The sequence below is a fragment of the Bos indicus x Bos taurus genome, chromosome 8, assembly GCF_003369695.1.
Source record: "Bos indicus x Bos taurus breed Angus x Brahman F1 hybrid chromosome 8, Bos_hybrid_MaternalHap_v2.0, whole genome shotgun sequence".
In the NCBI taxonomy this organism is placed as follows: Eukaryota; Metazoa; Chordata; class Mammalia; order Artiodactyla; family Bovidae; genus Bos; species Bos indicus x Bos taurus.
In genome coordinates this window covers 69,556,415-69,580,653 of record NC_040083.1, presented here as the reverse complement: position 1 = coordinate 69,580,653, position 24,239 = coordinate 69,556,415, and the positions used below count along the sequence as shown (strand labels likewise).

General features: G+C 42.3%; 2 protein-coding genes across 10 annotated transcripts in view; both read right to left on the bottom strand.

Moving 5' to 3' along the window:
• The window catches only part of SORBS3 (sorbin and SH3 domain containing 3), a 30,015-nt gene extending 27,164 nt beyond the window's left edge, over window positions 1–2,851 (bottom strand). For 2 of the 3 annotated variants that reach the window (XM_027549870.1, XM_027549866.1), the window contains exons 1-2: window positions 2,220–2,851; window positions 1,818–1,970 (exon numbers count right to left, since the gene is read on the bottom strand). In XM_027549870.1, the coding sequence (XP_027405671.1) occupies window positions 1,818–1,921 (104 nt within the window). In that variant the 5' untranslated portion in view covers window positions 1,922–1,970; window positions 2,220–2,851. Of the gene's footprint in view, window positions 1–1,817; window positions 1,971–2,219 lie in introns of those variants that run through there. The other variant, XM_027549872.1, reaches the window with a different exon arrangement.
• Window positions 2,852–14,317: 11,466 nt separating this feature from the next.
• Window positions 14,318–24,239, bottom strand: part of PPP3CC (protein phosphatase 3 catalytic subunit gamma) — an 81,357-nt gene continuing 71,435 nt past the window's right edge. For 3 of the 7 annotated variants that reach the window (XM_027549863.1, XM_027549856.1, XM_027549859.1), the window contains 2 exons: window positions 17,218–17,247; window positions 14,318–16,108 (listed from right to left, as the gene is read on the bottom strand). In XM_027549863.1, coding sequence (XP_027405664.1) covers window positions 15,891–16,108; window positions 17,218–17,247 — 248 coding nt within the window. In that variant the 3' untranslated portion in view covers window positions 14,318–15,890. The remainder of the gene's footprint in view (window positions 16,109–17,217; window positions 17,248–24,239) is intronic. The other 4 variants (XM_027549857.1, XM_027549858.1, XM_027549862.1 and 1 more) reach the window with 2 other exon arrangements.

The following is a 24,239-nucleotide window of genomic DNA, read 5'->3' as shown; positions in this document are numbered from 1 at the left end:
CGGAGCCAGGACAGAGAGCAGGAGTGATTAAAGAACCCGGGTCGAGCCAGCCACTGATACGGGACCCGGATGCAGACAGGCTGGGGCCGGGATAAGGTCGCTGCACGGACAGAGTGGCCTAGTGGGCCGAGTTAAGGCCCGGCCGTTTCCCTCCTCTCTTGAAGACAGAGTTGATTGCGTGAGTGCGCGTCCCAGGCGTGTGCACACAGAAACACACACACACACATACACACACACACGCGTGCACTGGCCAATGGGCGGATGCTCACACACGTGCAGGCCCCGCGGAGGACAGCCGCGGGAGGAAATTGGACCGAGGCAGCGGCCCGCTGGGCGTGTCGCGCCCCTGAAGAGGATGAGGGCGAGGTCCCTTTGGCAGGGATGGGGTTACCGGGGTCTTGGTGTTCCCATACACCGTATTTGTTTTGATCTTGCTGCTTTTCCGCTGTTCCCACTGCTTTGACACCGGTCCCAAGAGCCCGGGCCCATTGGCTCTCATCCCCTCTGGCCATGCCCACTACCCCTTCTCCCCTGTGTGAGAGAGCCTCTGTGCCGGCACAGAGCCTGTTATAGTGAAGGTTTGATGAATGCTTTACTATTAATGAATGCTTACTGCTAGTGGACAGACTCTGGGATGCTACTTCTTAGTCCTTGGCTTGGCTCTGAGACCCCATGCCCCAAATCAACTAAATCGTACATACCTACTGGGCAATCTCAGATCTACTTTGGAAGCGATCAATTATAGATTATGAAAATATGGAACCATTTGTTAGGACCTACAGGGAGTTAGGGAGCTTCCCTAGTGGCTCAATGGTAAAGAGCCTGCCTGCCAATACAGGAGAATGGGTTGGATCTCTGAATGAGGAAGATCCCTTGGAGAAGGAAATGGCAACCCATTCCAGTATTCTTGCCTGGAAAATCCCATGAACAGAGCAACCTGGCAGGCTGCAATCCAGAGAGTCACAAAGAGTCGGACACAACTTAGCAAATAAACGATAACTAGGAGTTAGACTGGTACTCTGAGGCCACCATGCACTTCAGAGTGTTTCCCATTCAGTACAAAAGTTGAGAAGGAAGGGAATGGAGAAAGATGAAACCTTATTTTTAAATCCCTACCATCACAGATACTATTAGCTATATCATTCCCTGATTCAGGTTAAAAAAGCTGTCTGCTTTGCGGTGAACCAGCTTGAAACAATCTCACATGTAAAGCGCGGAAGGAGGGGAGGTTTAGGTTAAGAAGCTAGAGAAAGAGAGAGGCGTGCCACCTAGCTTCCAGTGTCTGCAGGGCTGCCGCGTGGAAACTGTCTGGCTGCACTGGCAGACCTGGCACCACTGGGTACATACTCCAAGGCAGATCCAAGGTCTCCAAGAAAGAGCTTTTAAATGATTTCAGGAGTTCCAAGTCTGCCAATTGTGGGGAATCTTCATAAAAGTAATTATTGCACTGAGTACCCACTCCAGTATTCTTGCCTAGGAATTTCGACAGAGGAACCAGGCAAGCTACAGTCCACAGGGTCACAAAAGACTCGGACAGGACTCAGCAACTAAACAACAGCAGGGAGCTGAACCAGATCACTTTGAAGAATCTCTGATTCTCCAGGAAAGCTGTAGGGACGGGCATGGGCGGGATAACCTCTGCCCACAGCAGTCAGCGTCAGAGAGGAGGGAGGAGCTTTGAGAGTACCTGAGCGCAGGCGGCAGTGCATTGCCCTTCCCCTAAGGCTCGGACACCTACTCACCCCCAGCACCACCCTCTTCCCTCCTTGAGGGACAAAGCTTGTGCCCATCTCCCTTGTCACCAGTTTTTTCCCCACCTGTCAGGATCCTGGTGGTTAAGGGCCACATCTCTTTCGTGTTCTTCCTTGTTCTCCAAAGATGCTGAAGCTGACGATCTTCCTACTCCAGGAATCCTGGCCATACCCGCTTCTCACCAGCAGCAAGCTTCTCTTATTCTCTAGGGCTCTGACCTGGACTCCAAGATAAATATTTAATGTAGAGGGTGCAGCTGAGCCGACAAAGGTCCCCAGCTTCCTGTTTCTCACAAGGGGGAGGAGGCAGCCATGGGTGAGGAGCGGGGGATTGGCTACCAGCCTCATCTCTATAGGAATGGGGAGTCCAGTAACCAGCTTTGTAGGAGGCAGTGGGGGAAGCTCTGCCGGAGACCTGAGCTGCTTTGACTTCTGCCTGTCTGCTTCAGGTCCTGCTGGGCTTATCACCTTCTGTCTCAGGTCAGAACCTGCTGTGCCATGGTGCCTGTAGGAATCATTCTCCTTCTGAGAGTCAGAGGCTGTGTACTTGGACCAAGGAGGAGCTCCCTCCAACCCACAGCCTCATGGAAGAGAGGATGAGCAATCGGTGGGAGCACAGAGTCTAAGGAAATGAACTGACGCCTCCTTTTCTGCTCATCTTTAGGGAGAAGAATCCTTTCTCTTTGAAAAGTGGGAGATTAAAAGGAAAAGAGTCGCGACATCCAGAGATTCAGCCCCAAGCCAGGTGTCTGATTTCTCAACTCCTCCTGCCAGCCTCAGCTCGCTGGCTGCTGGCCTGATGGGGCAGAGAGCTGGCATGGCTCAGGGAGAAGCTGAGGTTAGGGAGGGCCATCCCAGGTGACCGGGCTGTCGCCAACAACAGAGCAGATTCCTTTCATCCCAGTGCACTCTCTCCTCTGGCGACTGCCTTATCGCCTGACAGGGACCTCCCTCCCTCTGACTCTTCCGGGGCTCTGGCACCATCTTTTGTCAGGGGGGCTGCTGCCTGTGTCTTCTCAGAGCCACCTGAGCCATAGTAAACACTGTTACATAACCGCTCTGTTTTTTCTAGCTATCTGATCCTGGTTGGCCACGTGCCCCGCCCCCACCCTGCCCCCTGAGGCCGCCACCTTTTGTTCCATGGATTATCCCCCCACGGCCCCCATGTCAACTGAGGTCTGTCCACGCCTGCCACACTCAGGGATGATTAGCCAAGAGACTACTGGTAGATGTTATGCTCTTTACATGGAAGGGGAGAAGAGGGTAGGTGTTCATACAGGAATGTGGGTGGCTCTGAACATCAGCCTCAGTCACCAAAAGAAAGGATGAATGGAAAGAGCATTTAAGTAGCTTTTTAATGTAAGTGAATACGGTGAGCGGAGAATTCAGTTTCGTTTCTCAAGTGAGAAAAAGTAAGCCAGGCATCCCAGAAGACATAAACCTGAACTCTCAGCAACGTGTGTATCTGCCTGTGGCTGATTTATGTTGATGTGTGGAAGCAACTGTGGAGTCTTGCCCCAAGGCCACAGGTGCGAGGCCTTGCACCAAGGCCACAGAAGTGGAGCCCAGAACAAAGGTCACCTCTGAAGCTGACTGAGCCCCCTTGTAATCTTGCTCAAAGTCCCCCTGATCATCACCAGCAAACTCCCTGACCCATATTAGGCAAAAATGGCCACCCCAGTGCTCATCCTATAGCATCCTAACCAATCACCTAAAGCTGGCCTTTTGGCAGGAATTTTGTCTTGAGGCTATAAAAATTGGCCACTAACCCACGAAAAGCATTGGCTTTCCCTGGTCTGTCAGGAGGTCGGCCCACTGCGTTTGCAAGTACCCACATTATCTCTGCTCTTTGTTCTTAATAAACTCACTGCCTTCTGAAATGCTCTGTCTGGAAATTCTTTTCCAACCCATGCTAGGACTGCCTCAACAGAAACCAACACAATATTGTAAAGCAATTATCCTACAATTAAAAATATTTTTTTTTTTAAAAGAAGACCCTGAACTCTCAGTCCTTGAAGAGTGTCTGGTGCTGGGAGTCTGGAGTCTGAATGTCACAGTCAGATCAGCCCTAAACAGCCAAGTGGCCCCCTGGCTCTGTGCCTCAGTCCCCTCATATTAGACGGAGGAAGAGCATCTGCTATTCCTTCTTTTCCTCTCCACAGGAATGAACAAACTTTGCTATAGAGTCTAGTTAGGCTATGAGCAGGTTTTAATTTGTGCTCTCAGAAGAGTGTTTTCTTCCTGCCAGGGACATTGAGCAAAGCAGACCAACCAGAATGGATTAGCATAGAAAGCCCTGTTCCTTTTGAGGATTTTGGACTTCTCTACAGGGCAAGGCCACGGTGACCCATTAGTGAGGAACTGAAAACAAGTCACATCAGAGACAGGAGTACAGGTCTGCACTGTTTCATCCCCTGGACTTCATCTTTTTTTCTCCTGGGTCCACACCTGACTTTTGCTTATGTTGCCAGCCAAGTTCTACCAGAGCTTCTATGAGGCCAAACAGTCATGGAAGCAGGAGCAACAGAAGGGGAACACGAGTGACCCACTGTGGGTCTTGGAAGACCCTCTGAAGCTGACAGTGGTGTGGCCTAACCCAAGTGTGCTAGGGAAAAAATACCCATTACAGGTCAGTTGTGGTCCTCGTTGGAGCCTGGTAACCACAGTGAATGGATCCCCTGGGACAGAGAATGAGGCCTTTGGGCCAGCTTGGCACAAATCTTTCCATAGCGCACACATGATGTAACAGCCATCTATTCAAGGTTCTCAGAGTCAGCCACGTCCAAACCCTGAAGGCTGAGAGAGAACTCAGACTTTTGTCCAATTATCTAGTCTATCTTCAGGGAGGCCTTTACACGGACATCACACTAACGACTGTTCTCTCTCCCCCTCCTTTTATAGATGAGCAAACAAGCACAATGTGCAGATGGGATGTCTTTGAGAAGAACTGAGCTGGATGAACCTCTTTTAGTTCTCAGGACAGAAAAGCAGAGCGAGTGGCTGTCAGTTCTTCAGAGAGATTTTGTAAGGGAAAGATAAATAAATGATGACCTCAGAGGGAAAATCCAGCCAAGTTAACTCAGCCACAAAGAAGGCACACAGACCAGGAGCTGGAAAAGTAGGTCTGCATGACTCTTTCCCAGCAGGTAAACTGAGATAAGGGAGATAAGGAGGCTGATCTGCTGGCCAGTGGACACCACGAGGTAAGAGGTCTGGCCTCCAAACATAGAATGACCTTGTCTTTCCACCTCCTCGAATTCTAAAATGAACCTTCTCCTGAAGCACAGCCACATTAAAAAGAATAATTTTACCAGTGTTAATCCCCTGTATCAAAATGGAACAGATTTTCTTTCTAAAACCTGAAAGTTGTGATAAGAAGATCAGGCAATTACATAGAGCCGGCAAGAAAGTCAGATTGGATCTAGATGTAGTGAGAGGTAAATAGAAATTTGCATTTGAGTTCTTAATTTTCAGGCTTAAAAAAAATGTCTGTTCAGCTGGGTGCTCTGTGATGACCTAGAGGGGTGGGATGGGGTGAGGTGGGAGGCAGGTTCAAGAGGGAGGGGATATAGGTATACATATAGTCAATTCATGTTGTATAGCAGAAACTAACACAACATTGTAAAGTAATTGTCCTCCAATTAAAAAAATACCCTATGAAAAATCGTTATGTAAAATAATATTAAAAACAGAATGTTTATAACTGAATCACTTGCTGTACAACAGGAATTAACAACATTGTAAATCAATTAATAAAAATAAGAAAAAAAGACTGAAATAAGGGCAAATATTACCTTATTTTACTGAGGATTTGGCTGAGGACATTGTTAAGTCAGGATGCTGTTGAGATTGCAAAGAGCCCAACATGCATACTTGGCTCTTTCGGAATGAGCAATCTGGGCTTGTCTTCCAGCCCAAAAGCTGCACTGTGGTCCTTGCTGTGTCTGTACTGACGGTGAAATCACCTTACTTGGGCTTGGTCGGTCCTGACTGACACTTTCTACCTCTACTGCCATAACTGATAGAATCTCCTCACTGATGCCTTTTCTAGTCTAAAGAGCCTGTCCCCTAACCCCCACCTGGCCAGAGGAGTTATTTTTCTTATGAATCCACAGCACCTCCTGTTATTTCTACTTCCCAGAGGAATTAAAAGCTGGCCTGACACTTCCTTTCTTAGGGGTTCAACACTTGACTCCTCTTTGGCTTATTTGACTTCTCGCAAGATGGAATTCATTTGTGTCTATTATTAGGATCAAATGCAAAGCTATCAAACTGCTCTAATAGAAATTATTTTTATCTTTTGTAAAGACTGTGTGTTTTCTGGGATGTCTTTCTTCCTTTTCTTCAAGTAGCGGCCTCTGCCGGAGATGCCATAGAAGGAGCTGGGACTTGAGAGTGAGTTGGCAGAGGCCGAGTGCCAGGAAGGAGGCAAGGATAAGGAAGTGGGTTCTGAGTGGGAGGAATAGAACCAACACCACAGCCAGCAAAGCAGGTTGAAAACTAGAGAGCTGAGGAGGTCAAGGAAAGAGGTTCCTTTTATTGTGATGGGACTCCTTTACTTGAGAGGGGAATTAGCAGAATTAGCATTACCAGAGACCAGACCAGACATCAAGCAGCAGCCTTTCCCTTGACTTACAGAATTACTGAATGGATAAGAGCCCTGGAGGAGTTACCCCATGTCCGAGGTCAGGGGCAGTGGCCGAGAGTGCCAGGCTGTGATGGCGCAGGAACGGCCGAGAAGAGCTACCCAAGTCCGAGGTCAGGGGCGGCGGCCAAGAGGACCAACCCCACGTCCAAGGAGCGGTGGCTGCGAGGGCACAGGAGGGCCTAGAGGAGCTATTCCACGTTGAAGGTCAGGAAGGGCAGCGGTGAGGAAATGCCCCTCATCCAAGGTAAGGAGCAGCGGCTGTGCTTTGCTGGAGCAACCATGAAGAGATACCCCACACCCAAGGTAAGAGAAACCCAAGTAAGATGGTAGGTGTTGCAAGAGGGCATCAGAGGGCAGACACACTGAAACCATATTCACAGAAAACTAGTCAATCTAATCACACTAGGACCACAGCCTTGTCTAACTCAATGAAACTAAGCCATGCCCATGGGGCAACCCAAGATGGGTGGGTCATGGTGGAGAGATCTGACAGAATGTGGTCCACTGAAGAAGGAAATGGCAAAGCACTTCAGTATTCTTGCCTTGAGAACCCCATGAACAGTATGAAAAGACAAAATGATAGGATACTGAAAGAGGAACTCCCCAGGTCAGTAGGTACCCAATATGCTACTGGAGATCAGTGGAGAAATAACTCCAGAAAGAATGAAGGGATGGAGCCAAAGCAAAAACAATACCCAGCTGTGGATGTGATTGGTGATAGAAGCAAGGTCCGATGCTGTAAAGAGCAATATTGCATAGGAACCTAGAATGTTAGGTCCATGAATCAAGGCAAATTGGAAGTGGTCAAACAAGAGATGGCAAGAGTGAATGTCGACATTCTAGGAATCAGGGAACTAAAATGGACTGGAATGGGTGAATTTAACTCAGATGACCATTATATCTACTACTGCAGGCAGGAATCCCTCAGAAGAAATGGAGTAGCCATCATGGTCAACACAAGAGTCCGAATGCAGTACTTGGATGCAATCTCAAAAATGACAGAATGATCTCTGTTCGTTTCCAAGGCAAACCATTCAATATCACAGTAATCCAAGTCTATGCCCCAACCAGTAACGCTGAAGAAGCTGAAGTTGAACGGTTCTATGAAGACGTACAAGACCTTTTAGAACTAACACCCAAAAGAGATGTACTTTTCATTATAGGAGACTGGAATGCAAAAGTAGGAAGTCAAGAAACACCTGGAGTAACAGGCAAATTTGGCCTTGGAATACGGAATGAAGCAGGGCAAAGACTAATAGAGTTTTGCCAAGAAAATGCACTGGTCATAGCAAACACCCTCTTCCAACAACACAAGAGAAGACTCTACACATGGACATCACCAGATGGTCAACACCGAAATCAGATTGATTATAGTCTTTGCAGCCAAAGATGGAGAAGCTCTATACAGTCAACAAAAACAAGACCAGGAGCTGACTGTGGCTCAGATCATGAACTCCTTATTACCAAATTCAGACTGAAATTGAAGAAAGTAGGGAAAACCACTAGACCATTCAGGTATGACCTAAATCAAATCCCTTATGATTATACAGTGGAAGTGAGAAATAGATTTCAGGGCCTAGATCTGATAGAGTGCCTGATGAACTATGGAATGAGGTTCGTGACATTGTACAGGAGACAGGGATCAAGACCATCCCCATGGAAAAGAAATGCAAAAAAGCAAAATGGCTGTCTGGGGAGGCCTTACAAATAGCCGTGAAAAGAAGAGAAGCGAAAAGCAAAGGAGAAAAGGAAAGCTATAAGCATCTGAATGCAGAGTTCCAAAGAACAGCAAGAAGAGATAAGAAAGCCTTCCTCAGCAATAAATGCAAAGAAATAGAGGAAAACAACAGAATGGGAAAGACTAGAGATCTCTTCAAGAAAATTAGAGATACCAAGGGGACATTTCATGCAAAGATGGGCTCGATAAAGGACAGAAATGGTATGGACCCAACAGAAGCAGAAGATACTAAGAAGAGGTGGCAAGAATACACAGAAGAACTGTACAAAAAAGATCTTCAGGATCCAGATAATCATGGTGGTGTGATCACTCATCTAGAGCCAGACATCCTGGAATGTGAAAGTCAAGTGGGCCTTAGAAAGCATCACTACGAACAAAGCTAGTGGAGGTGATGGAATTCCAGGTGAGCTATTTCAAATCCTGAAAGATGGTGCTGTGAAAGTGCTGCACTCAATATGCCAGCAAATTTGGAAAACTCAGCAGTGGCCACAGGACTGGAAAAGGTCAGTTTTCATTCCAATCCCAAAGAAAGGCAATGCCAAAGAATGCTCAAACTACCGCACAATTGCACTCATCTCACACGCTAGTAAAGTAATGCTCAAAATTCTCCAAGCTAGGCTTCAGCAATATGTGAACCGTGAACTTCCTGATGTTCAAGCTGGTTTTAGAAAAGGCAGAGGAACCAGAGATTAAAATGCCAACATCTGCTGGATCATGGAAAAAGCAAGAGAGTTCCAGAAAAACATCTATTTCTGCTTTATTGACTATGCCAAAGCCTTTGACTGTGTGGATCACAATAAACTGTGGAAAATTCTTAAAGAGATGGGAATACCAGACCAGACCTGCCTGAGAAATCTGTATGCAGGTCAGGAAGCAAGTTAGAACTGGACATGGAACAACAGACTGGTTCCAAATAGGAAAAGGAGTACATCAAGGCTGTATATTGTCACCCTGCTTATTTAACTTATATCCAGAGTACATCATGAGAAAGAAATGCTGGACTGGAAGGAACACAAGCTGGAATCAAGATTGCCGGGAGAAATAGCAATCACCTCAGATATGCAGATGACACCACCCTTATGGCAGAAACTGAAGAGGAACTAAAAAGCCTCTTGATGAAAGTGAAAGTGGAGAGTGAAAAAGTTGGCTTAAAGCTCAACATTCAGAAAACGAAGATCATGGCATCCAGTCCCATCACTTCATGGGAAATAGATGGGGAAACAGTGGAAACAGTGTCAGAATTTATTTTTCTGGGCTCCAAAATCACTGCAGATGGTGACTGCAGCCATGAAATTAAAAGACGCTTGCTCCTTGGAAGAAGAATTATGACCAACCTAGAAAGCATATTCAAAAGCAGAGACATTACTTTGCCGACAAATGTCCGTCTAGTCAAGGCTATGGTTTTTCCTGTGGTCATGTATGGATGTGAGAGTTGGGCTGTGAAGAAGGCTGAGCACCGAAGAATTGATGCTTTTGAACTGTGGTGTTGGAGAAGACTCGAGAGTCCCTTGGACTGCAAGGAGATCCAACCAGTCCATTCTGAAGATCAGCCCTGGGATTTCTCTGGAGGGAATGACGCTGAAGCTGAAACTCCAGTACTTTGGCTACCTCATGCGCAGAGCTGACTCATTGGAAAAGACTCTGATACTGGGAGGGATTGGGGGCAGGAGGAGAAGGGGACGACAGAGGATGAGATGGCTGGATGGCATCATTGACTCAATGGACGTGAGTCTGAGTGAACTCCGGGAGTTGGTGATGGACAGGAAGCCTGGAGTGCTGCTATTCATGGGGTCACAGAGTCGGACACGACTGAGGGACTGAACTGAACTGAACTGAAGAGCCCTGGAGAAGGAAATAACTGACTCCAATATTTTTGCCTGGAGAATCCCAAGGACAGAGGAGCCTAGAGGCTACAGATCATGGGGTTGCAAAAGAGTCGGGCATGAATCAGCAAGAGCCAAATACAAGTGCCTCCACCCGGAAACATAGGAAATAAAGACACAGGGAGCCAATAACGTTAACATTTAATTGAAGAGTGTTTTCTGCTTTTTTTTCCAAGATGACTTCCACCATACAGTAATAAAGTTCTAACAAATTAATTTTTTGTTCACAAAAAACTTATTAAATGATTTCTACTAATAAATAACATTTACACCATTTGCTTTAACATAACAGAAAGCAAGAAAAAGCCAGTAATCTCTAAGCACAAGCAAATAATCCATCATTCAGAAAAGCCTCAAAAAAATACACCACCAGCTAGTCTCATATGTCTAACTGTCTCATTTAGGAAGCAAAGCCCAGATCCTTTCTTGGAAAAACGCCTGCTGACATCTCTACTAGGAAACACAGCTTTGGGTCACAGTGCGCTGAGAAAGGAAGTGAGGCATTCGTGATGGTGTCTCCAAAAAGTTTCTCTGACAGACAAAAATCCTATCTTTGTTGCCACAAATCAAAATCTACAGTAGACCACCTCCTTATTACATGCACTTCACTTTAACACGCAAAAAACCAGAAAGTTATTTGAAGACAGCTATGTTAAGGGAGTGAAGGGAATCGGGGCAAAGACTTACAAAAAGGCAGTGTGCATGGCCCTCCCTTAGGGCTGCTCAGAGGGATGGTCCACATCCATGTCCTCCCTTCTTGATCTTAAGCCACCTGGACTGCTCATGAGGGTGTAGAGAGGAGAAGACACATAACCCTGTCTTGGACAAAGGTGTTATTTAGCAAGTCCTGCCAAGGCTGCTGGGGCGTGAGGCCATGGCCTCCCTGGAGGGAATATACTCTCCAGGATCATCTTTACCTTTGTGACTCCATAGATGAAGGCAGCTAACTGACCCCATTCAATGTGGTTGGCTGGACAGAGGCAGGTCAGGTCACAAGTCTCAAAGTCATGTAGGCTTCCTCTTTCGCACTCTTGTCAATGGCACAGAGCTCTCCTGTGAATACAGTTCTCTGCTGGACTCAAGAGGAATGACCCTGTTTTTCGACTACACGACTTTCTTCCCCTACACGCATCTGCTCTTTCTTATGACTCTCCTAGGAGCCTTTGATCACAGCAGAGCTGAAGAGGGACTGTGGGATGTCGATGCTTCAGTGCTATGCTCCAGGTAATAAAAACCCTCCTCCAGCTATTGTTGGGTTCCCCTAGCCTGCTCTTTACTCTCTCGTATAGCAGATTTCAGAAAACCTGTAGACCTGGGTGCCAGGCAAGATGGGAATCCATGTTTATAATCACAAATGATTTAGGAAATTGGAGCCTCACTCCCACACCCTAGGCTCTGGGTTCACCTTCCCTCTCGTCTTTTCTGCAGGGATATGGAAAGCTGAACAATGCTCTGAAAACCTTGGGTTCCACGTTACTATAACAACTATGATAAATGTTGGAGATTCTAGAATGATACATCAACAAGTGTTTATGGGTGCAAAAATAATTTTCAATACAAAAATGAGAGGGGAAAAAAGAAACACCCCTGATAATTAATATAAAGAAAAACTATGAATCAGCCAATCCAGTAATAAGATTGTTCTAAACCATTTTAACTGACTGGTCACCCAGAGTGGTCAGGATGAACTTAATTCTCAAGAGCTTGAGTTTTGTATGTATAGGTATGGTACAATCGAAAATTCTGGAGATCAGCAAACAATATTTACATAAAACAAGGGAGAGTAGAGGGAACAGATTTCAGCCTTATTTACTCTGAGGCTAGAGAGACTCTTGAGTAATGACCATGAGCAGTGAATCCAGCTGTATCTCATGTAGGCATGGTTTATAATATTTTTCTTAGAGCAGCCACCTCAAACTTTGTTAAAATAACTCAGAAGAGGATCTAAGGGACAATGCCAAGGCCCCAAGTTATCCAACTCTAAGGAATCCCACCCTTGCTCCATAAGGATATTAAATAATGACATTCTGTTTACAAAACAAGTAAGAACATTTCTTTTCCTATTTTGAATGTGTATTAGTCACTCAATCATGTCCGACTCTTTGTGACCCCACGGACTGAAGCGCGCCAGGCTCCTCTGTCCATGGGACTTCCCAGGCGAGAATACTGGAGTGGGTTGCCATGCCCTTCTCTAGGGGATCTTCCCGACCCAGAGATCAAATCCATGTATCCTGCATTGCAGGCAGATTCTTTACCATCTGAGCTACCAGGGAAGCCCTATTTTGAATAGTATCATGAAATCAGATATCCTGTTACCAGGATAAGAAAGCAAATCTTTGCTATTGAGAAAAACTTGTTTCATGGAACTGTATCTGTTTTATAGGAACAGAGAAGGCTATGTAAACATAGATTAAAAGATATGAAAAACACCGATATTCCTGGAGAGTCTGATGCTTCTGTCTTAGGCAAGAAGGCACATCATGCCCATTGGTGTGATAAGCCATTTTCGCTTTGATGGTCAATATCTAGTCAAAAAAGCCCAGTGAATTAGCAATGTCTATACCCATAACCTACGGTTTTCAAGAAAACAGGCTGCTTTTGTTTTAGCATTCTGTCACACACACAGTTTATTTGTTTTGCTTTTGCTGTAAATATTCAGGACACAGAAATTAAAAACAGATGTATGTTTTGAACTTGTATTAGATAAGTACTGAAATTTTGATTAATGAGAACTGTCAACTGATCACTCTGAAATTTTGTATAACATGGAATTAAACAAAATTGGGAAAACTGAGCTTTGGGAAGTGTCATTTCAAAAATGGTTATTTCAGAAAAGTTCACAAAGATATAGAAAGTGCCCCATGCCCCCGCTGCCCCCCACCATGAGAAGAGTTGAATAAGGTCCCTGTGAACTTTAAAGTGAAGGAGAACAAGAGAAAAGTATTTCCAGTATCTTTAGAGCAAACATTCAGAGGAAAGATTTAGTAAAAACAGAAGAGGTTTTCAAAACAGCGACACTGCAGAGCACTGAGAACATTAAAATGTTTGAAATGATGACTCCAGGCAAACGATCAGACCCCAGGTAGTCCTATGACAAACTGACGGCAGGCCACCAGCCCTCTTGGGAGCTGTTGTTTAGATTAAAACATTAAAAAAATAGGTTAAAATCCTCCAATGAAGTCTAAAGGGAAGAACAAGTACCATTATTACAATATATTCCTAAGGCTCACATCTTCTAAACTGTCTTGAATCACAGGTGCAAATGCCCATACAGGTACACTGACTGTGGTCTGGTTTTAATGGCCACCCATTCCAGTGTTCTTACCTGGGAAATCCCATGGGTGGAGAAGCCTGGTGGGCTACACATAGTCCATGTTGTACAGAGTCAGACGCAACTGAAGTGACTTAGCATGCACGCACTGTATTACACTCACCACACAACTTTCTAAAGCATTGAAGTACACACCCCAGCCTTCCACAGAACATAAGAAATGCTTTTACCTCTAGCATTCAACAGGATTTCCAAACCCAACTTCCTATAAGAGCTTTTGCTCTTTTAAACCCCTTCTAATTTTCTTGAATTGTGACCACTTAACTTTTGGCTGGTACTTCAACTGCTCAAAGGGTACCTGTAAAATACATCTTTTCACTCAGCTTTGTCAAGGAAAATTGTTTTATCATACTACTTCATTTTGAGAAGAAAATGAAGACCTTCCTAAGTAACTTCTTTTTTAAAAAACTAATATAATTTTTGCTTATAAGGATTTAAAGTAACTACTTCCCTATTCGCCTCTTGACTGAAGCCCTTACGATGGAAGCCCAAGGTTTCTACCTGTGGACCGTGTATGTGTAAGAATAGCCTCGATGGACAAGAGAATGGGATCAGGGACATCCATCCATCAGACTTATGAACTGATGGTCAGTGTTACATGAGATTTCCAAGATGGCCCTTTCTCTGTTGGGATTGGGGGAAAGAGGAGTATGAGGATATCTAGGTGATCAATTCCTCTGATTATAAAGAAATGATGATCAGTAAAGACAGCTACTGGAGACTCTCCCTCCTTTCAGAAGTTTTACTCACAATCCAAAAAGAGATGTTTTTCTCTTTGTCCCAATATCCTTCCTATCTTTTTTGTTAAGAGAGCAATCTATGCCATCAGATTCCAACCTCCAAAATACTTTGATTTCTGTCATAAACAAATCGGGAACTGTTAGCAAGGTATAGGAAAACAGAGATAGATGGGCTTAATCCTCATTCTCCTTATGAAATTATGTTTGTTTTCGGTTTTTTTTTTGCTGTTGTTTCTTTTTTGAGCCACACCACGTGGCTTGAGGGAGTTTAGTTTCCTGACCAGGGACTGAACCTCAAGCCCTCAGCAGTGAACGTGTGGAGGAGTTGTAACTACTAGGCAACCAGAGAATTCCCTGAAGTTGTATTTTTTTGAAAAATGTTTTCTGGTGTCCTCGAAGCTCCAAACATAAAGTACTACTGCCTGGGATACATGTTTCAAGGCTGACCGATGAGTTATTACGACATGGCACCTGTCACCAGGCTAAACCAAAAATGGGAGCCTAAGGATCCCTGAAACGTTCTTCACTAGTTGGTTGTGACCTGAAAAACTAAGGGAAGATTATTCAAACATTATATCTGAACACTTGTTTTTATATTCTAAAATATGCGACAGAGACTAATAATACACAGTTCAACCTAATGAGTGCTAAAAAAATGGAGGAACGTCCCAGTATTTGATAGACAGGAATGCCCTTTAGCAAGACTTGCAGTTCACAAGGGGACCGTTTTAACCTAATCAGTTTCCACGACCCTGTGCGCACGTGCTAAGTCGCTTCAGCCGTGTCCTACTCTTTGAAACCCTATGGACTGTAGCCCACCAGGCTCCTCTGCCCATAGGGCTCTCTAGGTAAGAATACTGGAGTGGGTTGCCATGCCCTCCTCCAGGGGCCCCAGTTGGTTTCAAAAATGTCGACACAGAAAAACAGATGGAAGACAGGGAGAAGAGATGTGAGAGCTGATGCAATAACACGGAAGGGCATAACTGTCGAAGGTTCTACAGAGGGCATTTATAAAATATTTAGAAATGTCACTTCCTTTGCAGATGAGGTAAATTACCTAGGATTCAAAAATAAAAGCAAAAGAATCTGGCAACAGTTAAGAAATCTCCAAAGTTCTAAGGGAAGTTTAAACCAATCATGCTCAAGGTTAGATGAATAAATTTTAAGTCATTCTACAAAAAAATCCCTCATTATTTTTTATTTTGCCATACCAGGATACATTAAGAGTAATTGAGAGTCCAGAAGAGAGTAGGTTATTATGGAAAGCATTTCCCTTGGCCCTTAAAATCACTGGGTTTGGGTTATTCACTGAGGAGTTCTACTATAATCAAGTTTTCCATAAGAAGAGAAGTTTTAGCCACTGAAATCTAAGAGATATTTTTCAGTGGTACCCTGTAGAAAAGGAAAAAGAAAACACCTTTTTGTGTTTGCAAAATGATTAGCCTGAAATGAACAATACTACCTCCAAAAACAAGAGAAAAGGCTGACTAGTTCAAGTCAGAAAGCCAGGGAAGCGGTTTCCAAGGCCCTTTTATTTGGGGACAGTCCCCTTTATAACACACGACTTCACTATGTGTCAGACAATCAGATCAGTTCCTAAAAATTAGAGGGGGGAAAGAAAAAGGAAAAAAGAAACAGATGCATTTTACATATATATTAAACATAAATTAAAAGAATTTATAAAAGGGTCACGTTTCTTACAGAGTAAATGCAGAGTGTATTTTGAATGCACCTCCAGGTTTAAGTTGTTTAAGTTGTTTGTGTTTAGCTTTCCGATAATAAATAAATAACACGGACTGTTAAGTCTTGGAGCCACCAGTGCCACCGCAGGGCTCTGAGTCATTACTGGCTCTTCTTCCCTTGTCGCTCCTGTGTGCAGCGTTGGCTTGGACCAGTTTCACCGGCCCATCAAAGTACTGGCTATCTTTGCGGGGTGGCATCCGCTCATTAATCCGGTCGAGACCTCGGGCTTCTTCAAAACTTCGGATCCTGTGCTGAAGCGAAAACCCTCTGATGGCTACAGGAAAACAGGAAAGGGAGGAGCTCCATTAGATATCTTTTAAGTTTCTTAGCATACAGCAACCTCCTAGAGGAAAATATAGAAGGGTGACCGTGGAGCACATATCTGGTGAAGGCAATGAACGATATTTGATTTCAATTAGCCTGGTCTGAAGCTATTGTTTCCTTAAGGCCCAAAGGGCCACTGAAACTGTGAAAGTAATTTTCATAGTTCAGTTCATCACAGCAGAAGTGGACCTGACATAAAGCCCCCAACATCTTTGAAAGAGTCTCTTATGGGCCAGAAACGTGCTCAGAGAGAGGAAAGAAGGCAACACTAGAATAAGAGAACAAGTTAAGCAGACTAGTTACTCTAACACAAACATCACACTGACCACACAAAAAAGTAACAAAAGAGCTAATCCATTTGTTTAGGATAGCTTTTTTTTTTTTAATCTTGCAAAACCAGGAGCTGAACATAAGTTAAAAGCCATCTAAAAAAATAGTTTCTAGGTATTTTCTTTCTGTCTGCACTTCTGTATCACCAAGGAAAGGCATTCCCAGTGTGAACCACCTTATCTAACAGAACAATTAAATTTATAACATAAGTTTATCAATTGTGATGCTTTCAGCCTCAGATTCATAGATAATTTGTTACTTAAAATTTGTATAATTTAGCTTGGCTGACTGAGGGCAACCTCAGCAACAAATCAGACTGCATTCCTATCTGCTCTTGCCTCCACTTTTGATATGCTTCAGAATCATTAGATAAAGAGGTTGATGGTTTGAATTTCCAATAAATAAATGGATACCTCATAGCTATGGAAGGGCTATCAGCATGCACCATCTGAACACCCCATGACTGGTGGCTTAAACTTCAGCCATTGCATTAAAACTGAGAGAGCCCAGAAAGGACTTTGGCTGTGGAGAGGGTCATTTGAGTTAATATTACACAAATGAAGGACACAAAGGAAATACTTTGTGAGCATAGCTAGAGTTATCTTTTCCTTTTCTCAGTGTTAACAGTTCTGGTGATGCAACAATAAAAGATGTCTAACATTGACAAAGCTTTTTTAAGAACTAATACACAGACACATGATCACATCTATCGTAGGAACATGGCCATACCTTCCCGGGCCTCTACCGCTTCTACTGTGGCTGTAAGAGGCAGGAGCAGTGGCATGCAAAAAGGAAGACAGAGAAAGAGTGAGTAAACCAACAGCACCGCTGCCAGCAGACATCCCGGGCCCGACCTTCGAGCCTGTTCCCATCCGTAGTAACAGTGAACTAGTCAGAGAAGCGAGAGGCTTATTGCGAAAAACTAAACTAGGGGTGGGGCTGGGGGAACACGAGGTGGGGAGAGTTACTGAGGTTTCTCACACTGCAAGTGGCACGAGAACCTTTTAGCTGATGGCATCCACGGCTAAGACAGTCAATGACTCGGAGAAACGAAATGCTGCTTTCCTCATTTTAAGTAGCCAGCTGCTAATTTATGCCTTGACATTCATGTATCCAAAATAATGACATGTCCAGTCAAATCACCTGATATTACAACCGTTCTTTAGTTTGTGATAGTTCAGATGGTACTAAATGAGCTGCTGCTGCATCCTATTAAAAAAAGTTACTTAAAACTATGGATGATTTCAAGCAACTTGTATAAGGTCTAGCTATCCTTTAAAATTACTTAATAAAAAAGAGTGGCTTTTGCCACAGGAACTATCCTCCAGTTAAAATAAATAAATAATATATATATTTTTTAAAAGAGTGGCTTTTGAATAACAGACTGGCATTTGGAAGGAAAAGAAAAAATGGAATATAAGTGAGAGGTTATTTCTTTTCCAAGGGGTGAATTACTAAGCTGGGAAAGGCATAAAGCTATTCAATTTCAAATACAAATTCATGTACCATCTGGAATTAGAGAAACAGCAGAGGCTGACATATCCAACTGACATGGCTTCCATTCTCCACATGAGAGAGCAGGCCAGTTACTAACAAGGCCCTCTTCTTTAGTGATGGAAAAGGAAGCTATTCAAAAATTAGTACTAACAGGTAAACTTTCCTGCATTTGTTTTTTAAGACAGTAAAAGCAGTACTACAGTAAGTCCTCTACATATAAGCCTTCAAGTTGAAGAACATGTGTTCTCACGTTCAGTCACCTAAGTTCTTTTAGTGAAGTTGCAGCTTGTCTTCCATTGATTGATGACCATCCTTCAGTTCTATCATCTCTCATCTCCTCCAGGCAGTAACTCTTCTTGCCTGTTCACTCGATGCCAGCCCCTATGTGCCAGCTGTTTACTGTACTTTTCAAGGTACTGGACTGTGAGATGGAAAATGTTTCCTTTGTTTCTGTGTTTGTTTTTTATGTATTATGTGAAATTAGTTGGGTGCCCAGGCTACCTCTGTTGAACTTACAAACCAACTGGACATACGAACGTGCTCTTGGAATGAAACTTCTTCTTATGTAGGGGACTTACTGCGTATGAAAATGTTACAGGTTGTAGTGAGAAAAGACCTTATTAGGAAAATCCTGTCAGCTCCCCCAAAACTAATTTTTTAAAAGAAGGCAGGGAAGAATAATGAACAGTAACAGTTTGCTGTTCCCGAAGCTTTTTATAATCAATCATAGAGGAAAAACTGGAAGAACTGAAAATTAACTTCTGAAAGAAATGTGAAAAATGGCAACTTGGAATCAATTTATCAAGTGAGTGTTTACATTTGTCAACCATATGTTGGCATGTGTTAAAGCAATGTCACATTCTCCCAAATCACTTCACAGAGAACAAACTCTCAGAAGGAAAGGACAGTGCCTTCAGACAGCATACTATAACAGCAACTGTTAGGAAGTGAGAGAACAAAGCTTTACCTGAAATTGTATAGAGTGTTGGTTTAATTAGACTTTAAAAGCTATGTTTGCGGTAAAATGTGTACTAACATCGCATTATTTTGGGTCCTCCTAGAATTGCTTTTTGCACTAGGTATTAAGATATTAGCCTGCATGAGGGATATTCTTTATAAGTAAGAGTCATATAAAACTGAAGAACTGGTTTTTTTCCCCCCTCCCGTACTGAAATACTTTTTTTTATTGAATGAGATTTCTTTACTGAAATATAATTCATATACCATAAAATTCACTTGTTTAAAGTGTACAGTTCAATGATTTTAATATATTTAGAGTTGTGCAACCATTACCACAATCTATGGTTAGAACATTTTCATCACTCTCCCCCCACCAAAAAAAAATGATCTCCCTCCCTCATTCCTTCACCTAACCTTACAATCAACCACTTACCTACTTTCTGTCTCTACAGATTTGGCTGTTCTAGACATTTTGCATAAATGGGATCACATACTATGTGGTGTTAGTGATTGGCTTCTTTCACACAGCAAAATGTTTTCAAGGTTCATTCATGCTGAGGATTGTAACAGTATTTCATTCCTTTTTATGACTGAATAGTATAGTTCATTGTATGGATATACCACATTTTGTTTCTCTGTTCATTAGGTGATAGACATCTGTGTTGTTTCTGCTTATTGGCTATTACAAAGCATGCTGCTATGAACATTTGTGTACAAGTTTTTGTGTGGTTATATCTTCATTTCTCTGGGTATGTAACTAGGAATAGAACTTCTGGGTCATATGATTAACTGTATGTTCAATCATCAAAGAAATTGCCTGATTGGTTTTCAAAGAGCTGCTCCATTTTACATCCCTACCAACAGTATATGAGAATCATAATTCCTCTCCATTCTCACCAACACTTGTTATTGTTTGTCTTTTTGATCACAACTATCCAGTGGGTCTTTAATTAAAGTGGTTTCTCATTGTGGTTAATGTCTAATGATGTGGAATATCTTTTTACATGCTTATTGGTCATCTGTATCCCTTCTTTGGAAAAATGTCTATTCAATTTTTTACCCATTTTTAATTGGGTAATTTGTCTTATTGTTATTCAGTTACAAGAGTTCTTTACAGTTTCTAGATACTAGTCTATCAGATATATGCTTTGTAAAGATGGGGTTGACCAAAAAGTTCCTTTGGGTCTTTCTGCAAGATGTTATGAAAACACCCAAAGGAACTTTTTGGTCAACTCAGTATTTTCACCCATGCTGTGGGTTGTCTTTTCACTTTCTTGATGGTTCCATTTGTAGTACAAAACTTTAAAACTTTCAGTGGAGTGCCATTTATAACTGATCTGTTTTTCTTTTTCTTTTTTTAATCTTATGGTCTTTCCTCTTTATTTTGGCTACTTGGAAGCCTGGAATTAAATGTGTGATTATTGGATTTCATTGGTTTGTTTTCCTTTGTGCTCCAATTTCTCAGCATATTTATTTCCCTTCACCATGTTGGATGTATACTGTAACTTACTCAAATCCCCCTTGGAATAAGGTGGAGTATAAATGAATGTAGGCTATAAGGTTATATGGGTTGGGACCTTGTTCATTGAAGGCTGTCCAAGTAAAGTTCTATGAACAATAAAAGGTCTTTTCAGCTAATGCTCATTTGTCACTGAACCTGTGGAACTGAGATTCTGATGGAAAAATGACAAAAATTAACTCAGTTCTTGCAAATCAATGATAGAATAAGAGGCTCTAAAAAGTTTGCTGCAACTTTAGTTATGTTCTGACACATTCCTGAGCTTTCTATCAATTTTCAAATATCAATGCTGCTGCCAAGTCGCTTACTGTGTGGTACCCCATACCTGGCAGCCCACCAGGCTCCTCTGTCCCTGGGGTTCTCCAGGCAAGAATACTGGAGTGGGTTGTATCAATAACAATCTTATATTGATTAAAACATTCATATTCAAGTCAGGAACGAAGAGAAACTGCATATATTGGGGACTGAGAACAAAAGGTAGATTAAGGGTTATAAACAACAAATCTCCAAACAACACATCTATGAAATTCTGCTACTTATCCCAGATTTGCTGATTTACTTTTTCAAATCAAGATCTATAAAAATTTGGTTCAGATTAAAACAACTTTGTGGATCAGCAAATTTTTGAATCATTTCAAGCAAGGATGTATAGGGTGTTCCTTTTTTCCTTTACCCATGTTACTTCCTATTAACTCTAAAATGCCTTGTCAGAGTTGCTCTCAGAATATCTCACATGGCTAACAATGAAGTAATGATGGAAAAGTATTTTGCTTACAAGAAACTGTGCATTTGACAGGAAAAATTCAATTGGAAACAATATTCTTCCTGTGAAACTACAGAAGCTAAGAAAATTAATTATATACTTCTAAAGAGGAAATATTCATTCTTCCTCATAAATAAACTAATATTTCAGTATTTGATTTGAAAGAGAAAAGAGGAAACCAATCCTATAAAAAGTATGGGGAAACGAGGCTGTTCCTAAGAATCAATAGCCTTGGAATATTTACAAAACACAAAGAATTCCTATAAGAGGTATTCCTATAGGAGAAGAGGAAAAAAGAAAAACTGAAGTAGAAACAATTTAAAAAAAAAGGGCAAAAAAGCAGTGAACTCTAAGTTGTTAATGCTTCAACTCCAGTTTTCAAGCCTAGAATTTAGTCATCCAGTGATCTGATCTCATGTCTCTTCCCCCTGCTTGACCAGATCTATTTATATTGACAAACATCAACCTTTTCATTCCTGGGTTCTATCAGGCCCTCTCCTTAGGAAGTCAGCACCCACATGATTTTCAGAACTGACATTATGGTTGAAGAGGAAACCATATCTTGCAGGATATGGTTTGCAGGCAAAGAGGCAAACTCCTTCTCTGACTGAGGAACTTTAACCTCCACTCCCCATCAAATTAAGATATAAAATGCACACAAGTGAGGCACATGCTATGCACAGATATGAAGTGCACTGCTTAATACATCTTTATATATATGCACACACTTGTGTAACTATCACCCCAATAGTGATACAGAACATGACTCCTACTCCAAAAGTCCCCTTGCCCTTTCTGGGTCCATATTCTCCCACCAGAGGAGCCATTTTGACTTCTTTTACTATTTATGAGTCTGCCAGTTGTTGTTTTTAAAGCAGAAAAATAATTTATTCCAGAAGAGAGCAGAAGTAAATTCATCCTGAAAATATATTTAGGCATAATTCTGGTGGGACAGATCTTCCTTCTGAGTATGTTCTTCTACTGGTGGCCCCACTATCCTGTAACAGTTCTTAAACCCTTCGCTGATGCTCATGTAGTGAGTACGCAGAATCAGCCTTCAGATCCACAGGTTTCACAGAGACAGTCATGTATTTTTCTTAGAAAAACAGTACTTTTTATTTTTCCATTTTATTATTTTTTAATTGTATTTTTTTCTAGAACAGCACTTCCTTTTTTTTCTTTCCTTATTTAATATTTTTAGGCTCTCCCCCCAAGAACAGCACTTTCTGTCTCAGTTCAGTTCAGTCACTCAGTTGTGTCTGACTCTTTGCGACCCCATGGACTGGAGCACTGCAGGCTTCCCTGTCCATCACCAACTCCTGGAGCTTGCTCAAACTCATGTCCACTGAGTCGGTGATGCCATCCAACCATCTCATCCTCTGTCATCCCCTTCTCCTCCTGCCTTCAATCTTTCCCAGCATCAGTGTCTTTCTATCCCAGCAGAGCACACAAACATTTTATGGAGTTTGTACAGTTTACATTAGGTAGGTATACAATTCATCAAAAGGTGAAAAAAGTGACAGGGAAAATAGCACTGCACTGTAGAGTAAGACGTTCCAATGTGCTGTGAGTATTTAAGGCAGTGGATGGCCAAAGCAGGCGCATCAAGGGAGGTGGTCAGGTACTGCACTGTAGAGTAAGACGTTCCAATGTGCTGTGAGTATTTAAGGCAGTGGATGGCCAAAGCAGGCGCATCAAGGGAGGTGGTCAGGTACTGCACTGTAGAGTAAGACGTTCCAATGTGCTGTGAGTATTTAAGGCAGTGGATGGCCAAAGCAGGCGCATCAAGGGAGGTGGTCAGGGTATTGAGGTGATTTTGTATCTCTTCACGACTAAAGACAACAGCTAAGTGACCCGGTCATCAACAAGGGGATGATAACTCCCTAGTCGGGACCCTCAGGGATGAACCAGGGCTCCAGGAAGCTGATGAAGCCCCAGGAACACGTTCCTCACGATGAAGGCATCATGAGGCTGTGTTCATCATGGTTGTGGCCAGAGCTGCCAGTCCCTGCCCCACACCCTCACTTTGGTCCCACCCAGAAGTGTTCATCTGCCTGCTCCTGAACATCATACAAATCAAATAGTCTGTGCTCTTTTGTATCTAGTGTATTTAGTTAAACATGGTATCTATGAAATTCAACCATATATTCATAGTGCTGTTTTTTTTATATATTCATGATGTTACCTTTATTGTTGAGTAGTACTCCACTGTATAAATATTAAGTGGAATATTTTTTGCATTTATTCATAATGTTTTTGCATAGATTCATAACGTTATTTTTATTGCCTGGTTATAGGGTAGACAAATGTTTTGATTTACTGCCCAGCAATTTTCTGAAGTGGCTGAACCAATCTGCAAATGCACTGGCAATATATCTTGTTTTCCACAAACTCACCAACACTTGATACTGTCACACTTTTAAATTTTAGCCATTCTAGAGGATGTGTAGTGGTATCTCACCATGGTTTTATATCCATTTTTAAGCATCAAATTTTCATATGCTTTTTGGCCATTTTGATACTCTCTTTTGTGAAGTACTGTTAAAATTTTTTGACCATTAAAAAAAATTAGTTGTTTGTATTTTTCTTATGGAGTTGCAGTTCTTTATAGACTCTGAATGTAAGTTCTTTGTTAGACATATGTACTACAAAAATATCCCAGTTTAAAGTTTGTCTTTTCCCTTTTTTAGTCATGAATTTCTGTGAATAGACATTCTTAATCTTAATGAAACTCATTAATTATTTTTTTCTTTTAATTTTAGTGCTTTTTGTGTCATATTTAAAATTTTATCTTCCTCAGTGCTTACTTTGCATGTTTTTTTCTGGGAAGTTTATTTTTTTATCTTTTACACTTAAATTATAATTCATTTTGATTTAGTTTTTACATATGGTGAGAAGGAGCAATCCATTTTCTCCCCTCCAGAGATGAATATTCAATTTCTTCAGTGCCATTAATTTGAAAGAAGCCTTAATTTCCAATTTGACACTGAATGCTGGATAATAAGAGCACAC